This window comes from Ammodytes marinus (genome assembly GCF_949987685.1).
Source record: "Ammodytes marinus genome assembly, chromosome: 13".
In the NCBI taxonomy this organism is placed as follows: Eukaryota; Metazoa; Chordata; class Actinopteri; order Uranoscopiformes; family Ammodytidae; genus Ammodytes; species Ammodytes marinus.
Genome location: NC_137217.1, coordinates 22,571,826 through 22,598,484, shown reverse-complemented (window position 1 = coordinate 22,598,484; position 26,659 = coordinate 22,571,826). Strand labels below are relative to the sequence as shown.

General features: G+C 45.7%; 1 protein-coding gene across 1 annotated transcript in view; it reads right to left on the bottom strand.

The window, feature by feature from the left end:
* Positions 1-25,108, bottom strand: part of pou2f2b (POU class 2 homeobox 2b) — a gene marked incomplete at both ends in the record, with an annotated part of 40,932 nt that extends 15,824 nt beyond the window's left edge. The window contains one exon of the mRNA XM_080039612.1: positions 25,009-25,108. Coding sequence (XP_079895738.1) covers positions 25,009-25,108 — 100 coding nt within the window. The remainder of the gene's footprint in view (positions 1-25,008) is intronic.
* Between the last annotated feature and the right edge of the window lie 1,551 nt (positions 25,109-26,659).

Below are 26,659 nucleotides of genomic sequence, written 5' to 3'. Positions count from 1 at the left end.
CGCGACGTAAAGACAAACTCTCCCTCCCTCCGTCTCTCTCTAACTAAAAAGGAGGAGTGAATTAAATCATATGGCTGAGAGAATCACTCTCTCCCCCTCCTCTCTATATCTTACAAACACACATGACAGTCCACACCCCCAAGCCCCACCTCCTCCCCACATCCTGCAACAAACAGGAAGTAAGCCTCAAAAGAGTAGGAGCTCGGCACAGAGGAGAGAGAAATAAAAGACCAAGAAAAAAAGAATGAAAGAAAGAAAGGGGGACACACAAGAGGTTAGAGAGTGGGAGAGAGCGAGTGAGTGAGCGAAGAGATTGAAGAGATACACGATGAAAAAGAGGGGGATGAAGGGTGCCGACGGAAAGTGATGGCGCGGCTGGAAACAGCCACTCACAAACACACGCTCACTCACGCAAGAAGAAAAATAGCAAGCTTGACATTCTGACCAAAGACCATTTGATACATGTTCACGATATACTAACCAGTTTTAGGTTTAATAACCTCTATCTATCTAAATCTAAAACTCCACTGAGTTTTTCCTCAACTTTAAGAATTTTTTTTTAACACGCTCTCGTTGCCTGTTTTTGTGGAACATGAGTCATGGCCAACTCTGCTTGGTCATATCTGTGTCTACAGTATATGTGTGACTGTGGGGTTGCCGTCTATGGCGAGTAGTACATCAGTGGGTGGAAGGTGGTCTGTCGAGGGAAGTCGACCGGAGAAGATGTGAGACATCCTCAGATACGTTTACCAGCCACAGCTCCACTCTAACCCCAGAGGAAGGAAAATCAGCATCACAACACACACTGTACCGCTGACCACCCCACAGTGTGGGTACACCACAGAAAGACGCACTGTGAATCGCTACATGTGACAGGTGGATGTGCCATGGAAGTGGAACGTTGCACAAAAACAAGACATGACCCACTATCAGTGCCACCCACTTGGATTAACAGACTCACAAACTGCTAAATAGGTGAATAATCTATATAGTCTGGGAGTTATATCGAGGAAGCAGAACAGCGTGTTTCAGCAGATATACTGGCCCGATCTTCAGATGTGAAATTGTTGATGTGCTGGTGTGACAGTGGGCCGAGCCGACCACAAGGTGGCACTCTTGATTCTCTAATCCGGATGAAGGAACAGGCTCAGTCTATGGCAGAAGAGACTGAGAGGCAAAGCACTGATCACCCTGCTCTCCCTCCCTCTCCTTCCTTCTCCCTTGGTCCAGGTTCACTAATTCAAACGCTAACGGCAGCAGAGTTCCCAAGTTTAACCTTATAAATACTTTATGTGGTGATTTACAACAGGCCAATGTACTTGCTGGATAGACGCTCACTGAGAAGTGCACACAGCAGTGCACTGGAGGTGTTCTGTTACACACACATCTTTTTAAAATCTGTCCTCAAATACATACAAAAGACTGATGTCCTGACATCATGACATATCTAAGGAGAAAATATCCGAAAGGAAACTTTGGTTCAGTGGATAGAGTTTTCCGACAAACTCGGAAACGCACAATATTTTTGGAGACAATCTGAAACTATTGGCCTATTAATTATTAGTCGAACCAACAAAAAATTATGAAGGGCTATTATTATAATTGATTCATAATTTCAGTTATTTTTTAAGCAAAAATATCTCAAATGTGAGCATTTGCTCTTTTTTTTTAAATGTTCTTTTTCATATACAACAGTCCACCAAATGCCTTTAGGTTCTGGCCTATAGTTTTGGCTGATGATTTGACAAATGGAAGAATGGGAAGATTTGTTTGTCTACCTTTAAGTAATCAGTGGAGAGTGAGAGAGTGTATGAGCGAACCCATGGGCTTGGCCTGTCCGAGCGTGGTGACAGACTGCACGTTAGGGAGGGGGCGTCTCTCTGGGTCAGAGGTCGTCTGGGCAGCCTGGCTTTGGCCGTGACCTTTGTTCAAACTCCAATCTCCCCACATAACTACCAAAGTGTGTGTCTTTGTGCGTACATGTCTGGGTGTACATATTTGTTTGAAAGGCTCCAAAAGAGGACCGGTAAATCTAAATGCTCTTTGTTTGTGTGTGTGTGTGTGTGTGTGTGTGTGTGTTGTTGCTTTGTACAGCCATGGCCATGGGGGGCCTTCCTGCCCCAAGGAGGTCTGAGCCTTGGTTACCATGGAGACCACATCTAGCAGCAGTCCAGCTTTGCCACTTAGATGATATTAGGCCATCGGCAAATGGTCTCAACTGAAGTCGACATATTATCACGTTCAAAAAAGCAAGACAGTGATTTAATTAACTCGGAACAAAGATAAATAAAAACAAAATAATTAGCGTGTATTATTGAGATTGTTCTTATAAGGAATATTATCTTGTGATACATTTTAGCACAGTGTGTTGTGGTCACCACCCAAAGTTATGTTCAGGAGATAATAAATACACACACACACACACACACACACACACACACACACACACACACACATGCACAATCTGATAGTGGGACCCTAGGGAGGAGGATGGGGGGAGGCTGGGGCCTCTGAAGCGCCATCAATCACTCCACTGTCAGAGAGAGAGAGAGAGAGAGAGAGAGAGAGAGAGAGAAACAGAGAGAGAGAGAGAGAGAGAGAGAGGATGGGGGTTACTAAGAGTGAACAAATGGGGAATGGTAAAGGAAAAAAAGGAGCGGAATAACTGAGAGATGGGGATGAAGGTGAGAGATAGAGGGACAGGAATAAAAAGATTGGAGAAAGGATTTGAGCTGGGTGCGAGGACAGTGAGAGGAGACTGTGTATAATGGCTGGGTCTTTGCAGGGACAATTTGGAAGGTCTCCAAACCAGTTCGGTGTCCCTCTACAACTCTACAGCCCTCCTATATCTGGTGCAGCCTCGGGCCCGGAGCACACACACTGGCTCTAATTCATATAATCCATCATATTCCTCTGCTTATAGAGGGGACAGAGCACTGTGCAACCGTGATGGACCCACCAAGTCCTAAACAGTCCAACAGCAAGACACTCTGTGTGTGTGTTTGTGTGTGTGTGTGTGTGTGTGTGTGTGTGTGTGTGTGTGTGTGTGTGTGTGTGTGTGTGTGTGTGTGTGTGTGCGCAGGTGTAGTAGCCCCACCAGGAGTTGCAGGATTATAAACAGTGGGTCTAGCAGGGTGGAGAGACTTCAGAGGTTGAGGGTTTTCGTACGAGAAGCAGCTGGGGGCCAAAACACACTCACACTGTTGACTATACCAAGGGACCCTGCGCCATCACACACTAACACACACACCGCCTACACCTTTACAACACTTTCCTCTCCTGTCGTAATACCTCTCAATCGCTCCCTTTTTCCTCCGCCCCTCCAGCCCCTCTCGCACACCATTCCGCTCCTCTCTCTCTATATCATCTCCGCAGCCAATAGGGAGCCGGGGCTTGTCTAGACAGACACTGCTCTCTCCCACGGCGCTACCAAGGTTGAGGCTCAAATCTTTTTCTACGCGCTTGTATCACCCCCTTTTTCTTCTTCTCCTTCTTCACCTTTCTGCCGGCACCAAGTACCTTCATGGAGGAGCACTGAGGCCACTTCAGACGTAATGTTCACTTATATGTTGACAAAGCATGCTGTGGTGTAGACTTGGCCTTCATACTCCTTGAATTAAAATACAAACAAATGGGGAGTAGGGGAGTACCGGGTAATGTGAGACATCGGGTAATGTGAGACACCCCCTGTATCTAGGCAATGGAACCCCTTTTTAGTCATGTGAGATTTATGTTTTCAAGCCCCTCTCATTTCCCCTTGGCCATGAAGGAGAGGACCTCATGGTGATGTTGTTAGCATGTTTTTTTCACAAAAATGTATTTTTTGCATGTAAAAGTAAATTTTCTTGCTGTCAACTTAATCAACTGTTGTGCCAAAGCAAATTGATTCAGGTAGAAATACTTCTATCATACATGTTGATGAACTATCAACATATGAAACCATGTGATGATAACTGAAGATTAGCCTCAATTTCTGAGAGAGGTAGTTTTTTCTCAAATTGTGGCAGTGGGGTAGAGTGAGACAAATGCTGTGGGGTAAAGTGAAACAGTGTCTGTACCCTCTTTTAATTAATCCATTATATTTGAGGTAGCAAGGAGATTAGTTTGAATAAGACGAAAGACAATGCGGGCCGGCGGTGGGGGTTGAATGGTTGAAGGGGTGTCAGCAAGGGCATGGTTTGGCACGCATGTATGTGAGGGACAGGATATGTATATATTCAATAAATGATCCCAATAAAACAAATGCAGAAAAATATTAATCAAATTGACTCAAAAGATGGAAAATGACAGCTGGGTCTAGTCATGTGTTCTGAGTCCCAGGCTGTTATAGCTGGTTCTGATTGTCCTTTGCTCTGAACCCCAGACACTAGCTGGCTCTAAGGGTCCTGTGTTCTGACCCCCAGACTGTGTTTTAGTCTAACTGGTTATATCTGTCATTTGAATGTTAATTATTGAATATGAATTATATGTTGTACTTGAACAGAGTTACTTTCAAGTGTTTAGAATTTTTTTTAGCTTAATTGACCAAACCCCATGATTCTGTTACTAGTCCGACATTAGTTTTGGAATATTTGGTTTTCAAGCTAGCTGTCAGGATTCTAACTGTTACAACATGTGTTGTTATGGTAGTTTTAGAATGGAAGAAGTAAGTGGATCGGTTTACCCCCTTGATTTCTCTGGTGAAGCAGTTTAGGGGTAAACTGAGACACAAGACAACTTTTTTTTAAACAATCATATTTTCAATGCTCTTCGTCCTGAATAAATTCTGATAATGTCCATTGCTAGGAAACATCCTGAATTAATGGGAAATGTGTACATTTCACTGATAAATCATTTTAGCTCGCTTAGAGGGGAGCAAATGTAAAAACTGTCTCACATTACCCCATTCTCCCCTACTTTAGCTGTGGCACCAACGTGCTTTCAGACTTTATCCGCCCACTTGTCCCCTCTTTCACCTTTTCCTGTTCTTCACCTGATCTGTCTCTAATTTCCTCCAGACCCTCTCAGCATTATCATCACCATCATAATCATCCAATTCTTTTTTTTTCCCTATTTTCTTTCTCCAATTCAAACTTTCTCCTCTGCCTCTCTGTCGCTCTCTCTCTCTCTCAGTCCTGCTGGTCAGCAGCAACTGTGACATCACTGGCCACTGTTCTCCACTCGGATTGGACACTCGGCCATGTTGCCAGGCAACAGTAGTGAAAGGTCTTGTGTGTGTGTGAGGCGTGCGCGTGTGCGTGTTTATGTCTGTTTATAGCTACGTGAGTGAAAGGTGTGCGAGCGATTTTCCTCGCCTTGCCCTTTATCTGTGCATGAGGAATGATCAGAACAGATCTACCTCCATGCTTTATCTCAGATCAGAGCATGTAGATGATTGGGCTCCCTCGCCACTCTTCTCCACCACAGAAGGAGAGGGATGTGTATTGTGTTAATGAAAAAGAAAGATGGTGCGAATGTGCGTGCATGTCAGTGCCTGCACTTGCGTCCGAGCAAATAAATGTGTATGTTCGTGTCTGATAGGGGTATGTGTCTGTATGTTGTCTGTGTGTGTCTAAATGTGTGTGTCTAAATGTGTGTGTGTGTGTGTGTGTGTGTGTAAGCCCCCGGGAGCGGGTGGTTATTGTATCTGACACAGCGGCTCTTTCTCGCGCCTCATATTTCTAGGCCGATCGATTCCTCTGACTCCCGACAAGACAATAATCGCACCTCCCTCTCTCACTCCATCACTACCATTATTACTGACCTCCCCAGGGAACGAACAGGGTGGAGGGAGGGAGAGAGGGATGAGGAAGGAAGGATGGAGGGAGGGAGGGAATGAGGGAGGGTGAGGAATGGGGGGGGGCCATAGACTTGACAAAATGAGCCGATGATGATGAAAAAGCTAAAAGGGACAATGCTGAGGATGAGACAGTTAGGGATGGCCTGAAAAAAGGACATCAGCCCGGTAGAAGGGAGATGAGCGAAGAAAGTTGAGATAAGATGATGGAGGGATGAGGACTGAGGGAGAAAGGAGGACAGGAAAGATTTGGGATGTGTGAGGTGATAGAGTTAATACGAAAGAATGAGAGAAAGCTGAAGAATAACTAAAAAGGACAGGAAGAAGGCTGGGTTAAAAAAAAGGCGGCAAGAAATATAGATCACGGTAAGAAAAGGAAAGAAGCACACAAGTGAAGGAGTGCAAGAAGATGGAGGGCAGAAACGGAGGGACAATAACCGAGAGAATTAGTGGAGGAGAGATGAAGGATTTGCGCTATCTTCTTCTAATAAAGGAGAGAATGAGAGACAGGGGCCAGTGGAGGGAGACAGAGGGGCGGGGGGTTAGACCGAGGTGAAAGAGAGGGAGAGACAGAGAATTATATAGGAACACACATAAACGCACATATAGACACACACATAGAGAGCATATGATGGAGGTCAGTCCTCAGAAATATTATTAAATTGACCAGAGTACAATAGTTGATTGGCAGGCCGACTCCTGCACAGCCATTCAGTGGAGAAGAATGGAGACAGGGATTGACATACACACACAGAGAATGCATACACATCTGCAGTTATACCACCAGGACAATCAACACAGCATGGAGAGATGTAGACACACACCCACACACACACACACACACACACACACAGACACACATAATATGTTGTCTGTTTTGCGAGCGTGTGTACAGTGTTGCCAGTGTGAGCCTGTCACTGCTGTGTCTCTATGCTTTGAATCCAGATTACAATTACAGTAATTGGCTCTCAATTCAGGGGATTGCTGTTTGACCCCTTCACCTCTCTCGCTCTCTCTCTTCCATCTCCCAACACGTTATGCCTCTTCCTCTGCCTACCCTCCTCCTCCTCATCAATATTCCTCCGCCTCTTCCCTTACCTGTATCGCTACATTCATCTTTCCCTGGGTGCGATCCCCCCTTCTCCTCTTCTCCACCTTATTCCTACTCCCCCCTTCTCTCCACACACACACACTCACAAGCTTAATTCCCAAATATAACAATCCTTCCATCCTGCTTTCCATCCATCCATTCTACTCCCTCTCACTCACACTGCTGTTTCTTCCACTTTTTCTTGCTTTCCCACCCCACCGTTCTTTCTGATAGTTGGGTACACTGGGAATCTATTTGATACTTTATTCATGCTGCATTTCTAATGGGGAGATAGCTGTTCAGCTATACAGTCGGTGGGGGATGCTCTGTGCATTTGGGGGACAGAGGTGAAAGAGCGAGAGATAAAATGAAGGAGGTAAGGAAAAAGGGGGTGATGGAGGTGGTGGTGGTGTGAAGCAAGCGAATAGGAGAAGGAGGGGGGGTTAGGAAATTGGTCTGGCTAGCGGAACAGCTTTTCACCTCTCTCTCTTTTTCTCTCTCTCTTTCTCTCTCCCTCTCTCTATTCTGCTTTGTATTCTGCAGAGATGACAGGGGGAAAGCTTTATTGCTCCGAGTTTGTATCGATCGGGGCCCCTCTAAGGGGGGAGGCCGGGGGACGCGCTGAGCAGGCCCTTTCTCAACGACCGCGGCTCCAACAACCCCCCTCCCCCCTCTGCCTCTACCCGAGCCTCCCCTTCTCTCCTATACACCCCCTCCTCCTTCCGAACCCTCCTCTTGCTCGATAGCTGGCTCTGAAATTCAAATTCAAGACTTTTATTCTCAAAGGTTAGGAGAGGGAGACCAGGAGAAAGCCAGAGAGAGAGAAAGAGAGACAACAGAGTGATTGAATGAAAAAGAGATGGAGGGCGTCTGGCTTCTTCCCCTGACCGAGGCCCTGAATGGAGCCAGGATCTGATAAGCAAAGCCCGCAAACACAAACAAGGAAAAGAAATGGAGAAATAAAGGAGAGTAAAAAAAATAATAATACAAAAAAAAAATCGCCAAGATGAATAAATCAGCCCTATATGTCCTCTTCATCTCCTTTTCCCTTCTGACTGACCGTTCCCCAGTCCTGTCCTCTTCCCTACTGTATCTTCATTTTTTTCTTTACTGAGGTGAGAATAATTATCTTGACAGGTGAAGAATGAGCCAGGTCCGAACATGCATAGACCTGTCTACTCTAGGAGAGCTGGGATCCACCAGAGACTGAAAAGAGCCCACGTGGATCACAATGAATACTCAATGTACCAAGGAGTGCAGTATGACTGTAAAAAAAAGAAAGAATCACCTCTTGCACCGGCTTACAACAAATCTTAACAAAGCAGGGAAAAATGAAAATAACAAGTCCTAGCAATTCAGTGTTCCTTTTCTCACCTTCAGCTGTATCACAAGCATTAAATACAAAAGGGGCGAGCCCCAATGTCAAAGCCATGACCAACTGACCAAACACTTGACTCATACATGGAAGTGTCCATGTGTGTACACACACACACACACACACACACACACACACATAGACTGCCTTTTTATCCGTTAATGGCATGCAGAGCACCACAGTGAGGCTGGGGAGAAGAACAGATTGTCCATCAGAGGGGTTACAGGGTTCAAGTCCATGACCAGAGGGCTAGAGGAAGGTTAGGGGGTTGTAGGTTCAACTCCCAGGGGGCGAGGAGGATCCCTGCTGTCTCCCGTCCGACTCCAACCACCCCCCCCCCCTTCCTCCAGGACAGTATAACCCCCTTGCCTCTCTTCCCTCCAACCCTCTTTTCTCTTCTCCATCCCACTGTTGAACCTTTTAAGCCCTGCTTAGTCTGATCACACACGTGTAAACCTGAGCCTCGCCTCCAGACACTCTCTCTCTCTCTCTCTCTCTCTCTCTCTCTCTATTTGTCTCAGATGGGCACATGCATGCGCACATGCAGGCCAACTCATAAACAGACAGACACACGCACATTCACATCGCACCGATATAACTCAACAATGCACCAACATATTCATAGGGCTCCAATACACTCTTCTTACAATTCAAATACAAATGATTTGCCCCCGCTATCTTCTGTTTTCCCACATTACAGGAAATCATTTTATTTTCCATGGACATCATGATTGAAACAGTCTCTTCCCTTTTCTAACTCCATCTCACCTACTCCTCTTGTGGTAAAGACCAAACAGAAACACCCGGCATTGCCTTAGCTATCTGATGCAGCAGATGTGAGTGGATATGAGAAGATATTTGTGTAAACATTGGATACATATACTGTATATATATTGTCATTGATATTGCCTGTTTGGTTTACGTGCAGCCCCAGATTGTGTTCAGTGATAGAGTAGACATCAGAGACTTCTGCTGGATGCTACACGCCTGATTCATAGAAAGAATACACACACACACACACACACACACACACACACACACACACAAAAGCGAGTTCCCATTTGCACACACGCACACATGCGCACCCGCACACATGCACACAGTAAAATAACCTGCAGGCCTATAACCTGCTTTCTTGCCTGGCTAGGTGGATGCATTATTAAACACGAAGGATTTCATATGTAGAGACAGAATATGAATGCTGCACTGGGTATAACTGTGCACATTCCCTTCTTCACTCCAGTCTTCATCCTTTCACATTTTTCTGGCAACTCCTTTACTTATTACATTTAATATTTACTTAATACTGAGGAAACTTTATTTACCTAACATTGTCATATTGTAATTGTAAAAACTGCTTCTTTTGTTTACTCTGTATAGAAAGCAATTGTACGGCTGTGCAGTGCAGTCCCTCATGAGGTTTGTCCTTTTGCTTGTTTGTTTTTATAGGGTCTGGAACGGATAATAGTGTCAAATGCACAACTTTTAAAGCCCTAAATCTCTGATAGCGGGCTTAATAAATAAACTCGACTTGACTTGTGCTGCATAATAGAAAGGCTGGGCAATGTCCAATTTTACTAGTCGTCAATAATACAAAATGCAGTGACAACATATTTTGGTGGGGCCAAAAGAATAGGGCCTGGGGCCTTCTACTGACCAGGGATGTCTACCTCGGATTCACATATGGAAGTGATAACATAACTACTTTGGAGATGCTGTGAATTGATGAATGTGTGACATCACCTTTTCAGACGATCACAGGTCCTACAATCACTGGATCCCACTGATTAACCAAAGGGCCCGCACACGAGGAACGGTCGAAAGGCGACTAAACCACAACATGAGCGCTGTGTGTGTTTACATCACTAAGGCAGGGCAGGCCAGGCCCAGAACTCTCACGGTAATCGATGAACGAGGGAGGAAAAGGGAGGTAGCGAGTGAGCAGGAATGTGTGTGCAGGGGAGGGAGGGCGGGTGGGAGAAAATCGGTAAAGAAAGCAGGTTATCTCTCGTCATTAGGGGAGGGGGAATCCCCGTCTGGGGGGGATGGGGGTGGGTGAGGAGGGGTGAGGGAAGACCGGGGTTCATTGATAAAATGGGAGGGAGAGGGGAGAAGGGGAGACTATGTTTGGCATCGAGAGAGAGCAGACAATTATCTGTATTGATTAGAGCGGCCCAGTACTGTGAAGACTGAGAAAACTATGACTGGATCAATAAAGAGAGAGAGAGGGAGAGAGAGAGAGAGAGAGAGAGAGAGAGTAGGACAGGGAGAGAAGGGAGAGTGAGAGAGTAATAGGATAGACAGACCAATAGAGAGAAACAAACGACAAGGATAAAAGATACATATAATGACAAACATAAAGCGATTGAAACATAGTTTACGGTGCAAAGTCTGAAGACTCAAGGTGGCATAAGAGGTAAAAGGGGTGTGTGTGTGTGTGTGTGTGTGTGTGTGTGTGTGTGTGTGTGTGTGTGTGTGGGGGGGGGGAGGGGGGTGACAGGGGGAGTCAATGAAAGCACAAGGAGATACATTACATTGCTGATATCATTACTCTTTATCATTGATTTGTCAGCACAACCACAGAGTTCATTCAAGAAGCCCACCACCGCCCTCCCATCACCACGGTACACAGCTTACCAGAGAGAGGGAGAGAAGGAGAGAGAGAGAGAGAGAGAGAGAGGAATGGAGAGACTAAAAATAAATTAACTAAATACACACTGAGAGACTACATCCTGACCTTTGAGACTAGTGGACACAGACAAACCTCGCAACCTAGAGAAAACAAAGGTCTTTTCCAATTTGAGTTGCTCACAGGACACATACACAAAAAAAAATGTCAGGCTTCATTCAACTTTTTGGGCCCCACAGAGCATGCAAAGTAAAAAAAAATTCCGAGATGAACAGGTTGAGAGTGTGCATTTTAGAGACTTCCTACAACTACCTGTCAAGTATGGATGCCAATCCAATTGTGAATGAAAAAAATAAATAAAAATTCAGGTTGGTGTGTGTGTCATGTGACATACGACAGCGTATGGTCAATAAGCTGAAAAAAAAACGCCCAACGCTGATTGTTCATGGTAGAGACAACTCTGCGGGCTAAGCAGCAGCCTTTTTGCAGTCATAAGAACCAAGTTCTTTACCAAGATAAAACTTCAAGGGTTTCAATATTTTAATGAAAGTTCAGACAAAAGGGAGATTAAATATTCACAATGCTATTGATGCAGTAAAATAAAAGAGAGAGTCAATGAAGAATCACATCCTGTTTTGTTTTTAAATGTTATACCTTATCATAGATGTTATTTTCATGAATGTTTTAATGATCCTTTTGCAATCATTTGTTTAATTTTCTTCCAGCATGCTACATAATAGTGTAGCGGAATAGTGTAGTATTATGTAGTGTATGTTGTATAGTGCGCTTAAAGTGTGTAGTAATGTGCAAACCATTTTTTCTCCTTTTTTACATTGTGATTTATTATACTTACATTGTACCTTGTGCAACATGCTGCAGTATTTTTGCGCTGTGCTTCATTATGGTCATGCCAGTGAAGCTAATTTGAATTTGAGAGGGAGAGAGAGAGAGAGAGAGAGAGAGAGAGAGAGAGAGAGAGAGAGAGAGAGAGAGGAGAAGAGAGAAAGGCCTCGAAATGAGAGAGGGGGAGACTGTGCGTAAAGGGGGAGCTTTGAAAAATACCAGTAGGGAAGCGGTGTTTAGGTAGGGGGCCTTGCTGCGGGGCCTCTTTTTATCTGGGACAAAAACCAAAATTGTGGAATAGCGTTGGAACAAAAGGGACACGGGGTGAAACAGGAGGGTGAAAACCTGGGCTGAGTAAAAACATCCTGCTGGCATACACACACGCACACGCATTAATCCCCGATCAGATCCCATTGAGTCTGCGTGCTCGTACTCACTCACTACACTTCCGGGTGCAACATACATTTCGTGGAATCCTTTGCCCCGCAGGCAACCCAGAACCACACCACAAACACAGGCATGGACACACACACACACACACACACACACACACACACACACACACACACACACACACACACACACACACACACACACACACACACACACACACACACACCCCAACACGGGGGAGCACATCTGTCATTTCTTAGTATATTGAACATTACAAGATGATAAAAATCAGCCTCCTACTCCTTTGATATTTCCTGACACTGAAAAGGAACATATTGTCAGAAAAGGTTTATACAAAAGAAAACAAATAGATGAAAAAAAAATAAAACATAAACTGTGGACGGTGGAGCCGGGCTGGATATTGAGGGAACCTTTGGTAAGGGCAGAAAATGTCAGGTTTGACAAATGACCTTTTAAACATGGAGCAGATGTAGAGAGCCATGTACACTGTGGACAGAGGGCAGCTCAACTGTCTGTCTCTTAACAGCTAGTGAAAAGATAAGCGTCACCGCTCCATACTGTTCAAATAAAACACTCACTCCACTACAAATTTAAATCAAAATCTGGAACAAAACCAAAGTGATTCCCAAATCAAAAGTGGATTTTACTTTGGCGTGAAAAAGGTGTCAGGGCAGTTACAGATGTGTAAAAAAGCCAAATGGATGGGGGGGTGGGGGTCAGTACAAAAAGTGTATAAAAACATTTAGAGATTTGTTGAAACAGATTGAAAAAAGTAGTGAAGAAAAAAAGATGAGGAGGAAGCAATAAAGAGAGAGAAATGTGACAAAGACTGAGAGCAGGGGAGAACCAGGACATGAATTACAGGTGTAGAGTTATGCATGCATGACATCACTGGACCCCTCCTCCAGCCCTTGGGAATGGGCACCTTGGAAACGGTCGCTAAGGGAACAGAGTACTAAGAGAGAGAGAGAGAGAGAGAGAGAGAGAGAGAGAGGGTGGTGGTCAAGGTGGTTGATTTTTTTTCCTCAAAGATGTACAAGACAGGTAGCTAACGAAACGCTGAATTCAACCCCAGTAAGATATTTTCTGGGGTAGGGGGGGACAAGATTATGCGGATGGGTAAAATTTTCATTCTCTAACAAACTAGTGTTTGCCTTCCTTGCATCCCACTCAGCAAATGGGCCACCTCTGCTCCTAAAGGGGTGAAACAGCAAGCTCCATCACAGCTAAAGACTGCATTGTCCTCCTCCACCTCCTCCTCCCCCATATATACTGTGACCTCTCATCCACTCCAGTCATTTAGAGAAGGGAGATTTAGTGCAGCACTGATGCAGCGTGATGGTAAAAACCGGCACATGATAGAGAGGCAGAGATGGCCTCGGGTCTCTGCTTTATCACAGGGAGAACTATTGGTGAAAAAAGAAAAACACGTTGATGGACAAAGACAGTGGAATGTCCGCTCTCTCTTGTACGAATATTGGTGCTTGGAGGTCATTTTTGTCCAAGAAGCTAGAGAGGTCGGTGCGTGGACTAAAGTTAGCACACAACACTCAATTTGGTCTTTTGAGGCGTTAGAGAAATGAACACACACTCCCCAGCCCAAAGGAAAGAACGTCCGTGCCATTCTGACCTCGGCAAACTCTCCTCGTCCCTGCAGACGATGCAGTGTCTGCATGCACTCACAGAAAGACACACACTCACTCACTCACATTATAAACAGACACACACACACACACACACACACACACACACACACACACACACACACACACACACACACACACACACACACACAATGGAGCTGAATGGATGCACTCTGCCTACCTCTGCCCTCTCCTTTGAAGAGTAAACAAGTCATTCTCAGCTCCCAACTTTAAAGCCTGATCTACATTACTGCATACCATCACCACATCAAATAACTGCCGCGTCAAAACCAAAAACTTATTTTTTTGCATCACCAAAGCAGAGTTGCAGAGTTTATGCACATAACAAATACCCAAATTCTGAATGCAGCGTATTTGCAAAACAGTATTATATACACATCAAAGGCTTAGATTTGGTATGCAATATAGATTTGGTATGTATGCATAATATGTGATCAATATCTGTTGCTGAATAAAACATGCTGCTGGCTTTTGACAGGGCCGATTTGATATGGAGATGCTATGCGAATACAAAAGGCTTTGGTGAGATTGGCCCTGAACCCTCCACATAGCAGCAGTTCACATTTACGCTCTCACCTGCACTCTCCATAATGCATGAGCTGCCTGAATATATATCGCCCCCTGCACAGCACAGCACAGCACACACAAACCCACACATACACACACACACACACACGCAAGATGATGCAGGCAACACACCAATGAGTGCAAAATGACAGTGGCTTATACGAACGGGATAGCCATGCACACCTTCATCACAAACTCATGCTGTCCACCAACGCTGAACACAAAACAACAAAAAAGACGAGGATTCCATGGTGAGAATCTGGTACAGTACACGCAGAAAAGACAGAAATACAGCAAGAAAAAAAAGCCTATTTTGTCTTGTGAAAAAAAGCATGAAAAAGGAAACTTTTACTGCAATTTAGAATTTAGCATTTGGCAACCAACAGATGATCTATCTTCTATTTACTGACGGGCAGAAACAACTGACTTTTTTTAAAGCTATGATTGCTATCAAACATGTAGGGGCCATATATCCAGTAAAAAAATAATACTGAAATAACAGATAAAAACACACTGTTTTTCTTGTTTGATCAAGTAGTGTGAGCCACACTGGCAGTGCTTAATCAAAACACTGGTAAGCCATCCTGAACTTCTTGGCTTTCAGCAGCAGGAAACAGGATCAGGGTTGCTGAACAACTCAGTGTGAACTGGTCTGGAGATTGTGTGTGTTTATGTGTGTGTGGCGGGCCATGTGTGTGCATGTGTGCAGCTCTCCGGTTTTGTTCAGCCAGAGACCATGTCAGGGGGTGTTTGAAGGGGCAGCCAATTAACACACACACACACACAAACATAGTTTTTGAGTCAGTCTTTCAGTGAGGAATGAGGAATGGAAAGTTAGTAGAAGTAAAAAAGACAGTCCAATGGTTGACATTGCGGCAAGGGAACATTGCAGGAGGGCAGATTATGATATACATTGAATAACATTCTTACGATTGCCAAGAATAAATAAGCATTTACAGGGTAGTACGTCAGTTTTAGAAGACAACTGAATTTACTTAGTGCTTCTATCTCCCTCTCTCCCCGTCTCCCTGCCCCGGCTGGTCTTTAACCTTGGCCTCTGGTGCTTCTGCCTATCGCAATAAAGTCACCCCTCCTCCTCTGTACCTCTCCCTCTCTCTCTCCTTCCTCCTCCTCTTCTGTCTCTCTGTCCCCCCGGCACCACTGTTGTCCACTGTTCCACTCATTCATAGTAAACACTATTGATTTTCAGCAGAAAAAAAAGGCCATGAATTTTAATGCCTCTATCTGTCCCCTTCTCCATCTCTTCCTACCCCCCCCCCCCTCCCCACCTCTCCCTTCCCTTCACCCCCTCCCACCACCTCTACTACCTCTACCCCTTCTTTCCTGAGGGGAGGATAAAGAGATGGGGATCGTGTGTGTGTGTGTGTGTGTGTGTCGTATGTGTGAGTGTAAGGTGGCGGTATACAGGGGAGGGGGTTGCGTTTCTCATTTCCCAGCTGTGCCTCTCTCACACAACTGTCCCCCCTCCTTCCCTCCCTCCCTCCCTCCCTCCCTCCTCACCCCCTACACCTCTCCTTCTACCTCATCCTATGCTTCTCTCCTCCTTCGTCCTTCTCCCTGTCCCTCTGTCGTTTCTGTCTTCCTCCTCACACCAGCTTCCGACTCCAGGGAATGGAAGCAGAAGCGCGCGCACACACACACACACACACACACACACACACACACTGATCACCACACATAAACAGATAGAAAAATAGGGGCCGTCCCATTCTAGTCTTCTGGTGCACATGCACTTAAACAATCACACTCACGCACACACACCCACCCACCCCTTGGTCAAGGCCACGCACAGGCAAGACAAACATATTCATATATATGCCGTGATTTCAACACATATATACACACACATAGGCACTTGTGTGACACCAGCCATTCACTCTCGCCACGTTTTTGCAGTGCTGGATTCGAGCGTTTAAATTTCCTTCCAGTTTATTCTCTTCCTCCTTCTTTCACATGACTTCCTGCTCCTCTCTCCTCTATCTCTACGCTGTGTCCACCCATCTCCCTGGTCTTTCTTTTCTCTCTCTTTCTCCCTCCTCTACTCTGTGTATTGATTTTGCTATAAGCGGTGTCCCGTTTGCGACAGGTTAGCGCAGACAGACAAAGGCAGACTTCATCAACCCGCGTTAAACACAGGAGTCGCGTCCTCAATAATCACTCCATCACACAAAAGACGTCGAGAGAGAGAGGGGGAGAGAGAAAGAGGAGAGGTGCCTGTAGAGAGTATTGACGAATAGTGAGGAGAAGAAGAGCATGGAAAAGAAGGATATCTTTTCAAGGCTGTCTATTTGTTTTCTTTATTTGGAAGGAAACACAAGGAAATATTCCACTGACTGCATTAAAAACCAAAATATGCAGTTGTATCAACATATGTTCCTCTTTGTTGCTTTTGTCTTTTTAGGCTAATAAACTGTCTCACATATGCCTTTTTATTAAACCTTGGAACATGCATAGCTTTGAGGGATGCTTTATGTTCAGTGCACACCAGCTCTAATTAGTATCTTGTAAAAAAATAAAATAATTGGGCTAGTGTCAAGGGAGAACATTTCTTCCACTAACCTCTAGGCCTATAAAACAGTGCAGTGTGTATTTGCTGGTCTTTTTCAAACAGAACCTCTGTGTATGGATGCGCATGCATGTGTGTTCGTGTGCATGTATCTGTGTGTGTACACAGACAGTTTTCATCTTCACTTAATCTCCCGTTCCTAATTCAGAGTGTACATTGAGCCGCCTAATGGGATGTGACTGGAGCGCCTGCTGCAGCGCTAGCTAGCTAGCCGCTAATGAGTGGGCCGCCACAGCCGGAGAATCAAAGCGCTTCATCAGCACTCCTAATTACTGAAAACCTCGTTAGCTGGCTGGAGAGCTAACATCTGCTCTCGCTAACAAAGTACGTCCAAATATAACATGGACATGGCCTGGTGTGCCCCAAGTGAGAATCAAAGGCCATGCTTCTACCTCACCCAGTGAGTTCCTTGTTCTAGTCTGTGTTGCAATTATAATGAGAGCAGAGAAGGTTTGTTGCTATTTTGGAGTTAAAATTAAAGACAGGGGAAACGATACCAAGTCCAAGGTCAAAATGAATTGTAACGACAATCAACATTAAGACTTGCTACAGAGTCATGTTCTAAAGTATATTGAGTGTGTTGCCCATCTATGAAGCAGCAGGTGTGTGGACAGCAGGTTTCCATGTAGCTCTGTCTGTTTGCCCGCTCACCCCCTCTCTATCTCTGATCAAAGCACTCCCTTTCAAACCCCCCCACCACCTTCTGCTGTTCCTGTCTCCTCTGGCCTCCCCCATCATAATTTGACTGATGATTACACTTGTCACTCATGGCAGCATGTGGCCAATTAGGACGAGGGGTGACGGGGAGGGGAGGGACGAGCAGGTTGTAATGAAGGGGGGGTGGGCGGCAGGAAATTTAACAACTTTTGTATTTAACGTAACAACTTTGTATTGCTGGTTCCACTCAGATAGCCTTTCTGCCTCTTAGCTGTCTGAGAAACAAATATTAAATTTTCCCTAAGAGACACAAGAAGATTCCAAGAACAGCTCTTTCTACCCTTTCTACCTTCCTTCCCGACGTTTCGGCCTTGTCTCACACTCTCTTGGCCACTTCAGCATCTCGCCATGTTCCAGGGTAATCACAGACTCATTTAAAGTCACTTTTGTACACTACCTCTGACTGGTGGTTAAGAGTGCGACCGCAGACCAAGCTTTTATGGGCCTTAATGTGTCCTACAGACACTTTGGCAATAGGCTGTGCTGCTGCCAAAGAGGTGGGTAGAGAGAGGGAGAGAGAGAAAGAGAGAGAGAGAGGGGGGGGGTAGCGGGACATATGAGGCCAATAGCCATGGCGACTTAACCAGGCTGAAAAAGGGGGAACGAAAGAGGATGAAAGAGGAGGAGGGAGAGGGACGTGCACGACAAAATGGACAGAACATGGGAGCGTCAAAAGAAAGGGGAGAGAGAGGTCATTTAGTCACTCCTTCTGTACCCCCCCCCCCCCATCCTCCCTCGTCCCCTTTACAAGCAGACAAAGGGATAGAGGGGTGCAGCCCTTGTACAGAAGAGGGAGGGGTTTACGCCTCTGTCATTCCCCCCTTTCTCTCATCCCCCCTAATATTTACAGACAACCAGTGAATATTGTTGATGTGGATAGATGCAGGTAAAGAGGGAGCTGGGTAATTAACAACACACTGGAGGTGTATCCAAATCTGAAATGTTAATGTGGAACGGAAAACAATCTCTTGGAAAAGGTTTTTTTTAATGTTTAAAATCAATAACATGTATTATTTTTTCATTTTTTATTATACCCTGGTTTTCACAAGCAATGCAAAAAATAAAAGGGTGGTGGGACTATGCAAAAGAAAAGCAGCGTAAGAAAGATTGCACAAGGGAATGAGAGGGAGAAGAGGTGGTGGAGATTTATTTCAGAACATAGCGCTCCTGCCGAGAGAAGTATGGAGAGCAGGGAGGATAGAGGGATAAAGAAAAGGGAAAACACAGAGAAGAGAAAGAGTGGAGGGAGATTAAACATGCATTCAACTCTCTCAAAGGGCTAAGCTGCTTCTGGAGAGTCTCCGTACGTTCTGTGTGTGTCTGTGTGTGTGTGTATGCACGAGCTGTGTGTGCAAGCACTCCAGAGGGTGCATTTGCGATGATGTGACATTTCTTATAGCTGACATGTTCGCTGCCTGCGCCTCAAAACCTCCAATCGGTAAGCACTCTCATCCGCGCTCACTCTGAAGGACAGCAGTGGAACCCCAAAGGTTAATAGGACACCTTCATTACCATAAATCTTATCAGCTAAATGAAATGGAGAGAAGGACCCCTGATTTAGTCGCCCGCTCTTCTGGGCTAAGGGGAGACACCCAATCAAACCCCTTGGTTTTATTGGTCTTTTTTATTATCTAAATGTTCTGGCGCATGAGCGGGGTGGCAGAGGTGACAGCCTGCGGCAATCAACAACAAGAAAAGACAGCGGCTGGCGAAAACACATTGTTGGTGTGTTTACGAGACCGCAGTCATCTCGGCAAATAGACTGCCCAGGCGTTCAATGTCCTGCAATGACGAAATGCACAAAGCTCTAGTCCCTCTTACCAAGGGAATGCAGGGAGTCTGCTGATGAGCCTTCTGAGCTGTTTGTTTGAACAAATCAGGAAATCCTGGGGTGAAAAATACAAACTAAAATCAGCTAATCAAGTGTTCAATATGGTCAGCGGGACTTCAACGGCTCGCTTTGACTGCCTTTTCTGATGCGGGTGATTGGCGGCATGTGGTGAAGCCCACTACAGCCAGTAATCAACAGCCAGGCCACAACTGACCAAGCTTCCACACACACACACACACACACACACACACACACACACACACACACACACACACACACACACACACACACACACACACACACACACACACACACACACACACACACACACACACACACAGTACAACAGGATGTCCCCCATGTGGAGGTCAAGTATGCTTGAGTTCTCAGTATGTACATAATCTGTATGGCATTGAAAGAGAGAGAGAGAGGGAGAGGGAGAGAAAAGGTACAAAGAAACACAGAAAGAGGTATAAATCAATACCCACAATGGAGTCAGGTGGTTCGTATGGGTTTATTCCTGCTGATGTGTTGATTAACTGCCCCACACACACACTAACACATGCACACACACACACACACACAATCTATCCCTCTGTACTCTCCAGGTGATAGGTCTGATTAAGTGGCTTGCTCACCCGGCCTCTGATTAGGACTAATGCTGGGCTGCATTTCACCGGACACAGCAACCAAGTGCACAAAATTAGTCCTCCGAGTGCGAGTGTGTGTACGTGTGCGTGCCAATCCAATGATATAGTGTGCAGCGAACACATTCAAGAATAATGGACGGCTACTCATCAAACTCTTTAGATGAATACGGTGGCATAATTTATTCTTGTGTTCTGCAGTGTACACTCTTAAGTGTCATTGTTGCAGTATGCACATTTACAAGCACATGTGTAAAAGGTCATTGTTTAGGGAGAGAGTGTGTGGAAGTGTGTCTATGTGTGTGTGTGTGTGTGTGTGTGTGTCTGTGTTAATGGTTATTAATACGCTAATGGCTGATGGTGTGTCCTGTTCCCCAGGAGAAACTGAATACCACTCAGTGTTGCTAATGAGCTGTGGGCCCTCATCAGTATTAATACTACATTAGTCTCAACACAAACACACACACACACACACACACACACACACACACACACACACACACACACACACACACACACAATATATGAAAGAAAACCTACTGGCGTAAATGCACACCTGTGAAAATCCATGAAAGAGGTAAACAGTTAATAGGATTAAAACGAATTTTCGAGCCTTGCTACAAGACGAATAACACAGCGTTATAATGACACACTTAGCGGCAGCATGTTTGGTTAATCCAAAACATTGCGACACAGTTTAATTCTCAAATGCTACGTATCAATTTAAAGGTACATATAAGAGCAGGTGATTTCATTTTTAGAAATGATGCATTATTGCCTAAAGAAGCGTTATCTGTTGCCAGATGATTTTAGTAATGATTACTTTTAGCAATTTTCTCAGAGCAGGTTTTCAAATGCTTTTAGGCTCATTTCATAAATGCATCAGTTAGACATCAGACGTCACTGCTGCGGCTCCTTTGAGCCTTGTCATGTTAGAAAAGTGTGTCGGGGGATTCTACGTGAGTCTAAAATACGTAAATAGCCAAACCCATTAGCTTCTGAAGCCTTCTGCCAATTGGCCTGCTGCATTTAGAACCCTGCGGCTGGTTCATATACTGCAATCTAATTCTCCTACCACATGGAGAGGAGAGGAGGGAGAATTGTATTGTGACAGAGAGTAGGAGGGAGTGGGAGGGAAAGGGAAAAGAAGAGGAGAGAGAGGGCTAGAGAAGGAGAGAGGTAGCTTAATGCAATAAAGCATGTAGTATTGACATCTTCCTCGTGTCTATTGATTCCCCATTATGTTGCTAACAAACCCAGGTTGACATTTTGTCATTTGCAATCATGTTAACACTGCGACTTGCACGCTCCCCTCCACAAGCCGATCTATACCTACACACACTAGTTTGCACATGGGCTCATGCTTGTGCACACATACGCGTTCTCCCGCTCTTTCTGCAAATGGGTATAAAGCACATGCATGGTGTCACATCATTAGCCATCGAAGGCATATGGCAGCGCCCCACGCACAAGTAGAAATGTCTTGAAAGTAGCCACGAAGTATAGACCCTCAACTGTGGACATGAATGGGTGATAAATGGATAAAGACCGCACACGTCATTAGAATGATGTGCACAAAATAGAAAAATCTGAATGGCCCCACATGATCACCAAAACTAATGAGGAATATGAATAGCAATAACACAATGTTATTATGTCTCATGTACAGAGACAGAAATAAAATGAAGCTAAAATCTGAGGTGTTTGTGTCTGTGACAGAGTTAGACAGTATATTGTAGGAGATGGTGGCTAATGGTGCGTGACATAGGGAGCATAGCTGAGATGAACTGAATCTATGTGTTTGTGTAAGTGTGTGTAAAACAGAGAGAGAGAGAGAGAGAGAGAGAGAGAGAGAGCAGCGGTCTTCAGTCTCCTTGATGTCCCATCATATCGTATCATATCAAGCCCTGCGCTGTGTGGGGAAACCTGCGGTTTCCCCTCTACGTCCCATTAAACTTTCATACACTAGTTAATGCTGATGGCTTCACAAACCACTTTGCTACACATACACATCTACGCAAAGAGTTCACATAGCAGCTGCCCTGACCTGTACCTTCACAGACACAATGCCATTAAAAATAGAAGAAAACCTGGATCAGTTAGAGCAGATCGCTATCCGGGTGGAAAACGGTCCGACATGCTTGTTTTATGCTATATGATGGTCTGTCTGTTTCATGAGGACGTGTATGTGTCTGTGTGTGTGCGTGAGCCCCCACAGGGGTTGTGCATGAGTGCTCGGGGCCTGTTGTAACATGAAAGAGAATGAAAACACAGGGGGCAGAGAAGGGTCAGGTGGGGCTGAGTCAAACACTCCTGCTGTGACCTCTGACCCCGCACAAAGCTCCAACTCAAAGGAGTCAAGGAGCTGCGACCAGTCAAAGAGACAAGTTAACTGAGAGCTCCAGTCAAGAGCCATGCAACTCCCCACAAAACCTGTGTGTGTGTTAGGTGTGTTGTGTGTGTGTGTGTGTGTGTGTGTGTGGGGGGGGGGGGGGGGGGGGGGGCAATTAAAATGTTCTGTGTGGAATACAAAGTGAGGTTGGGAAAGTACAGATCAGAGCTCAAGGGCACCACGACTGAACTTGACATAAAAGTTACAAGAGACACCTCTGCGGTGTGTCAACTCTATATCTTCCAAAAGTAAACATCTTCTGTGATGCCGTCCCTTGTTGTTTGCCAGTGCACAGATCTTAAAGAAACAATAGCGCAGTCCTGTTTCAGTCCTGAGGAGATGTTGAACTGACCCCACACCCTTTGAAACGACAAACCCTCCTAGTTTGAAAAGGACAGAGCTTTTTTTCCCTTCTTCTTCCTCTGTGTTATCAAAATGGAATAAAATCAGCATAGCATTGTGAGTCGCTGTTATCCCACCATCTCAGGGATCCAGCAGCCTGTATACACATCCCATCAGTTTGCCTGCTTATTCAGATGCCGGCCCTGGCCCGGGACGCTGCCACATAATGGCTCATCCGTAGTTTACTCTCACCTCTCAAGCTCAAACTGGGTTTTCCCTTTGCCTCCTCGTTTTTCACTCTGTCATCTACTCTTACTTTCACCCACTTCTCTCTCTCCCGCTCTCTCGTTCCACATTTTTTTTTATCTCATTCTGACATTTGCCATTTTTCAACGTGCGGGGCGCGAAAACTCCTCCTCCCCCTCCTATCCACGCTCCTTCCCCTCTCTCCTGTGTGTGTATATCTCCAGAGATATGGACGCTAACAGGTCCCTCTCATCCCTCTACACTCTTTCTCTCTTCCAGCTCTATCACCTATCCCTTCACTGTCACATGCTGTGCACTGCTGACTGAGTATGTGGAGTAAGGGTAAAGCCTGGCATCTCTGAAATCAAATGGGCTTGAACTGATCTGGAAATGAGAGGGGAGCTGTGCACTGTGTGTGATGTTTGTGTGTGTGTGTGTGTGGGGGGGGGGGGGGGGGGGCGTGCCTGGCCCTTTAACAGCTCATCCACAGGCTAGGTTCCACACACGCAATATTTACGCACCATTCATGGCCTGATATAAGTCGCTGTATGTTTATGCATCAGTCCATAACTTTAGTACTTCAATATTACGGAAATGACAGCCCGTTGACCTTATATGGTACCCCCACGCCCCCTCACCCACCCAAACTTTCCTATACTCTGCAGTCCTTCTGTGTGCACACAGAGGACAGAAAACACATTAGTGCATCCTTCCCCCTCCGAAGATGTAGTGTGTGTGTGTGTGTGTGTGCGTGTGTGGGGGGTGGGGGGGGGGGGGGGTAAAGGGCAGAGCAGCTGTTGCATGTCTGACAAACAGTCGAAGCTGGACTTGAGCTGGAGCTCCCTCACAACGTCAAGTCAGTGACACACACTGAAGAAGCCAGCCTGGCTGCTCCCACCATGCGTCCTGTTATTCCGCTTCAGCGCAGATGAAACGCAGACGGCGCCCCAGCAGCCGGCACCACCATCCCCCCTCCCTGACTGACTCTACACTCCCTCTGCTCCTCCGCTTTCAACCGTGCAGCAACGGGACAGAGAGATGTAGTAACTGGAAGTCTATTTCCAGCGATGTTTACAAAGACGCGAGCCTTGCCCCCCTCATAACCAAGCGTACAAGCCAGAGCAAAAGCATATTCCCCACGACGAAACAGATATGATCGGCATGCTCAAAGCCGAGTCACCAACAAATGATCAACATGAATAAAGAAGCGCAATCGCAAAACATTATGAAATAAAAAGAGAATAACGGTGCTTGTGCTCTCTCCTATCGTACGTCTCTGCTCCTCCGTGCACCTCCACTCTCCTTCTATCTCCCCCTCTCACAGCTTCCACCGGCCCAGGAATCGATCTCCGCAGGATCGATAAGTTGGCATGAATATTCCCTGCCTGCCGAGAGTCTAGTTGGGGAGAGACGGAGGCTGAGGCTCAGGCGCAGGCAGTGGAGGAAAGAGGAAGGATGGGGACGGAGGCAGTAGAGACAAATAGCCGAAGAAAAGAACACTATAGGCGGAGTGGAAATGAACCAACACACGGGTAACGGTGGCGCATCGTTCCATAGAATGGACAGCAAAAAAAAAAAAAAAACGGGACATTTTTTACGCAATTCATTTTCAATCAGTCTGGACAATAAAGCGCGCTCAGGAATGCTTTGATTCTTTGATTTGAGCAACCAAGAGAAAAAAGGACTCCGTTCAAGCCTTCAAACAGGGAGCCGGAGGAGAGTGCGTGCGCGTGTGTTAAAGTGGGTGTGTGCGCCGTTTGCTCTCCCCCGCTGCAAGTGCATCGGCACCGAGCGAGGCGGGGCGGGTCTGCATGGCTGAGTCTGACCGACATGGAGGATGTGTAAAGCGGGGAAGAAGAGAGGAGGAAAAAGAAAAAAAATGTCTTACCGGAGTTGGAGCGGAGAGCCAGAGGGGACTTGAGACGCCAGGCGTTGAGGTCAGGGGCAGTTCTCTGAAACACGAACGGCACCGGCAAGGGAACAAACATGATCTTCCAACGGCTTCTTGTTTTGATGCAAATAATCTGACAGAAGAAGTGCCGTACTAATGAGCTCTGTCCTCTTCACAAGCTTCTGTTTCTTCGCCCGTTTCTCTGGTAGACAGCTTTGGGGGAAATATTTGGTGTCGAGAGCTCAAAGCGTTCGCCGTTCGTAGGTGTGTACACATGTAGCCCAGCAGCGCACTTTTATTTACATTTGTAGATGTCGACTGGTGGCTGGCATTAGTTTTTGGTGTAAATGTGCATAGAACATATACGAGGCTATGTGTAGGATGGTCCCCTTGAGTGCAGCAGGCAGTTTAAACAGTCCAGACTAACACACAGACGGATAGACAGGAGATCAGACCTCACTTCCACAGGCCATACAAGAAAAAAGTTGTGTTACAATTACAGGCCTATTGTAGTAGTTCTGAAAGGCGGTGTCACCTGCCTGTCGTTGATGCACCTGCGTCTCTCTTTTACCTTTCTCACTGCTAAAGCGTTCTCCTTGAGTAAACATAGAGGCCCGGGAGCTTATTTTATCCTCACACTCCTCAGCAGTAGTAATGTTTCCTATAGGTGTGAAAAGGCATGAGAACAGTCGCTAGCATCACCGGCCGGGGCTTAGCTTTGGTATTCGCTTTGCAATTGAAAAGAGCACGATAAATGATGACACATATAGAAACAGACGAGACAGTGTAAAAGGCCAGCGGAGTTATAAAGTCTTATTTGGATCTCTGTATAGTATTTGGTTTGATCTTTGTATTTGGTCTCTAGCTGCACGCGCTCCTCTTTCCTTTGCTTGAAGGCTACATAGAAATAGAAATTCATTCATCCGCTCGCGCAAAGCTGCGGATGGCGTCGCGAGCACATTAAAAACAGCTTCATTAAATGCTATAATCAACAAATAAATAAACAAGTGGGGCTAAAGGCTATACGCGGACGCACACACACAAACACAACGCGCGCGCCTGGCCCTGACGCTCCTCCTCCCTCGCTCTCTGTCACAAGGCAGTAATTAAAACGCAATCAATCGATAAATATATAAATACAGCGAACAAATAAATAATTAAAAAAATTCTAAAACAAAAGAAAGAGAAATAGAATCCCGTTATGGACTCCCGTTTTATCGAAACACTTGCCTATCTCCGTCCATCCGTCTGTGTCTTTTTTGTCTGTCTGTTTGTCCCCGTTAATATGTGGGAACCCCAATTGCTCATTCGACCCGGCTCCCTTCAGGATTGTAGCGATCTGCCACTAGGCTGGCCGCAACATTGAGGCGAGAGAGGACCCGCTACTACTCACACATCACCACCCCACCCCCGCACCCCCACCTCCCTCCCTCCCTCCTTCCTCTCCCACCCACCCCCACATCTCCCTTGTTTTCACTACCGCTGCAAAAGGTATCCTATATTGATTTCCCCCTTCTCTTAATAATACCAGCTATAATGATGCCAATGGTGATCAGTGCATTAGCCTACTACTACTAGGCTGCCTTGGGAAGAAAAAATGCTGAAGACCCGACAAGAGAATCCATGGATACCTATAGGCTTAACGCTA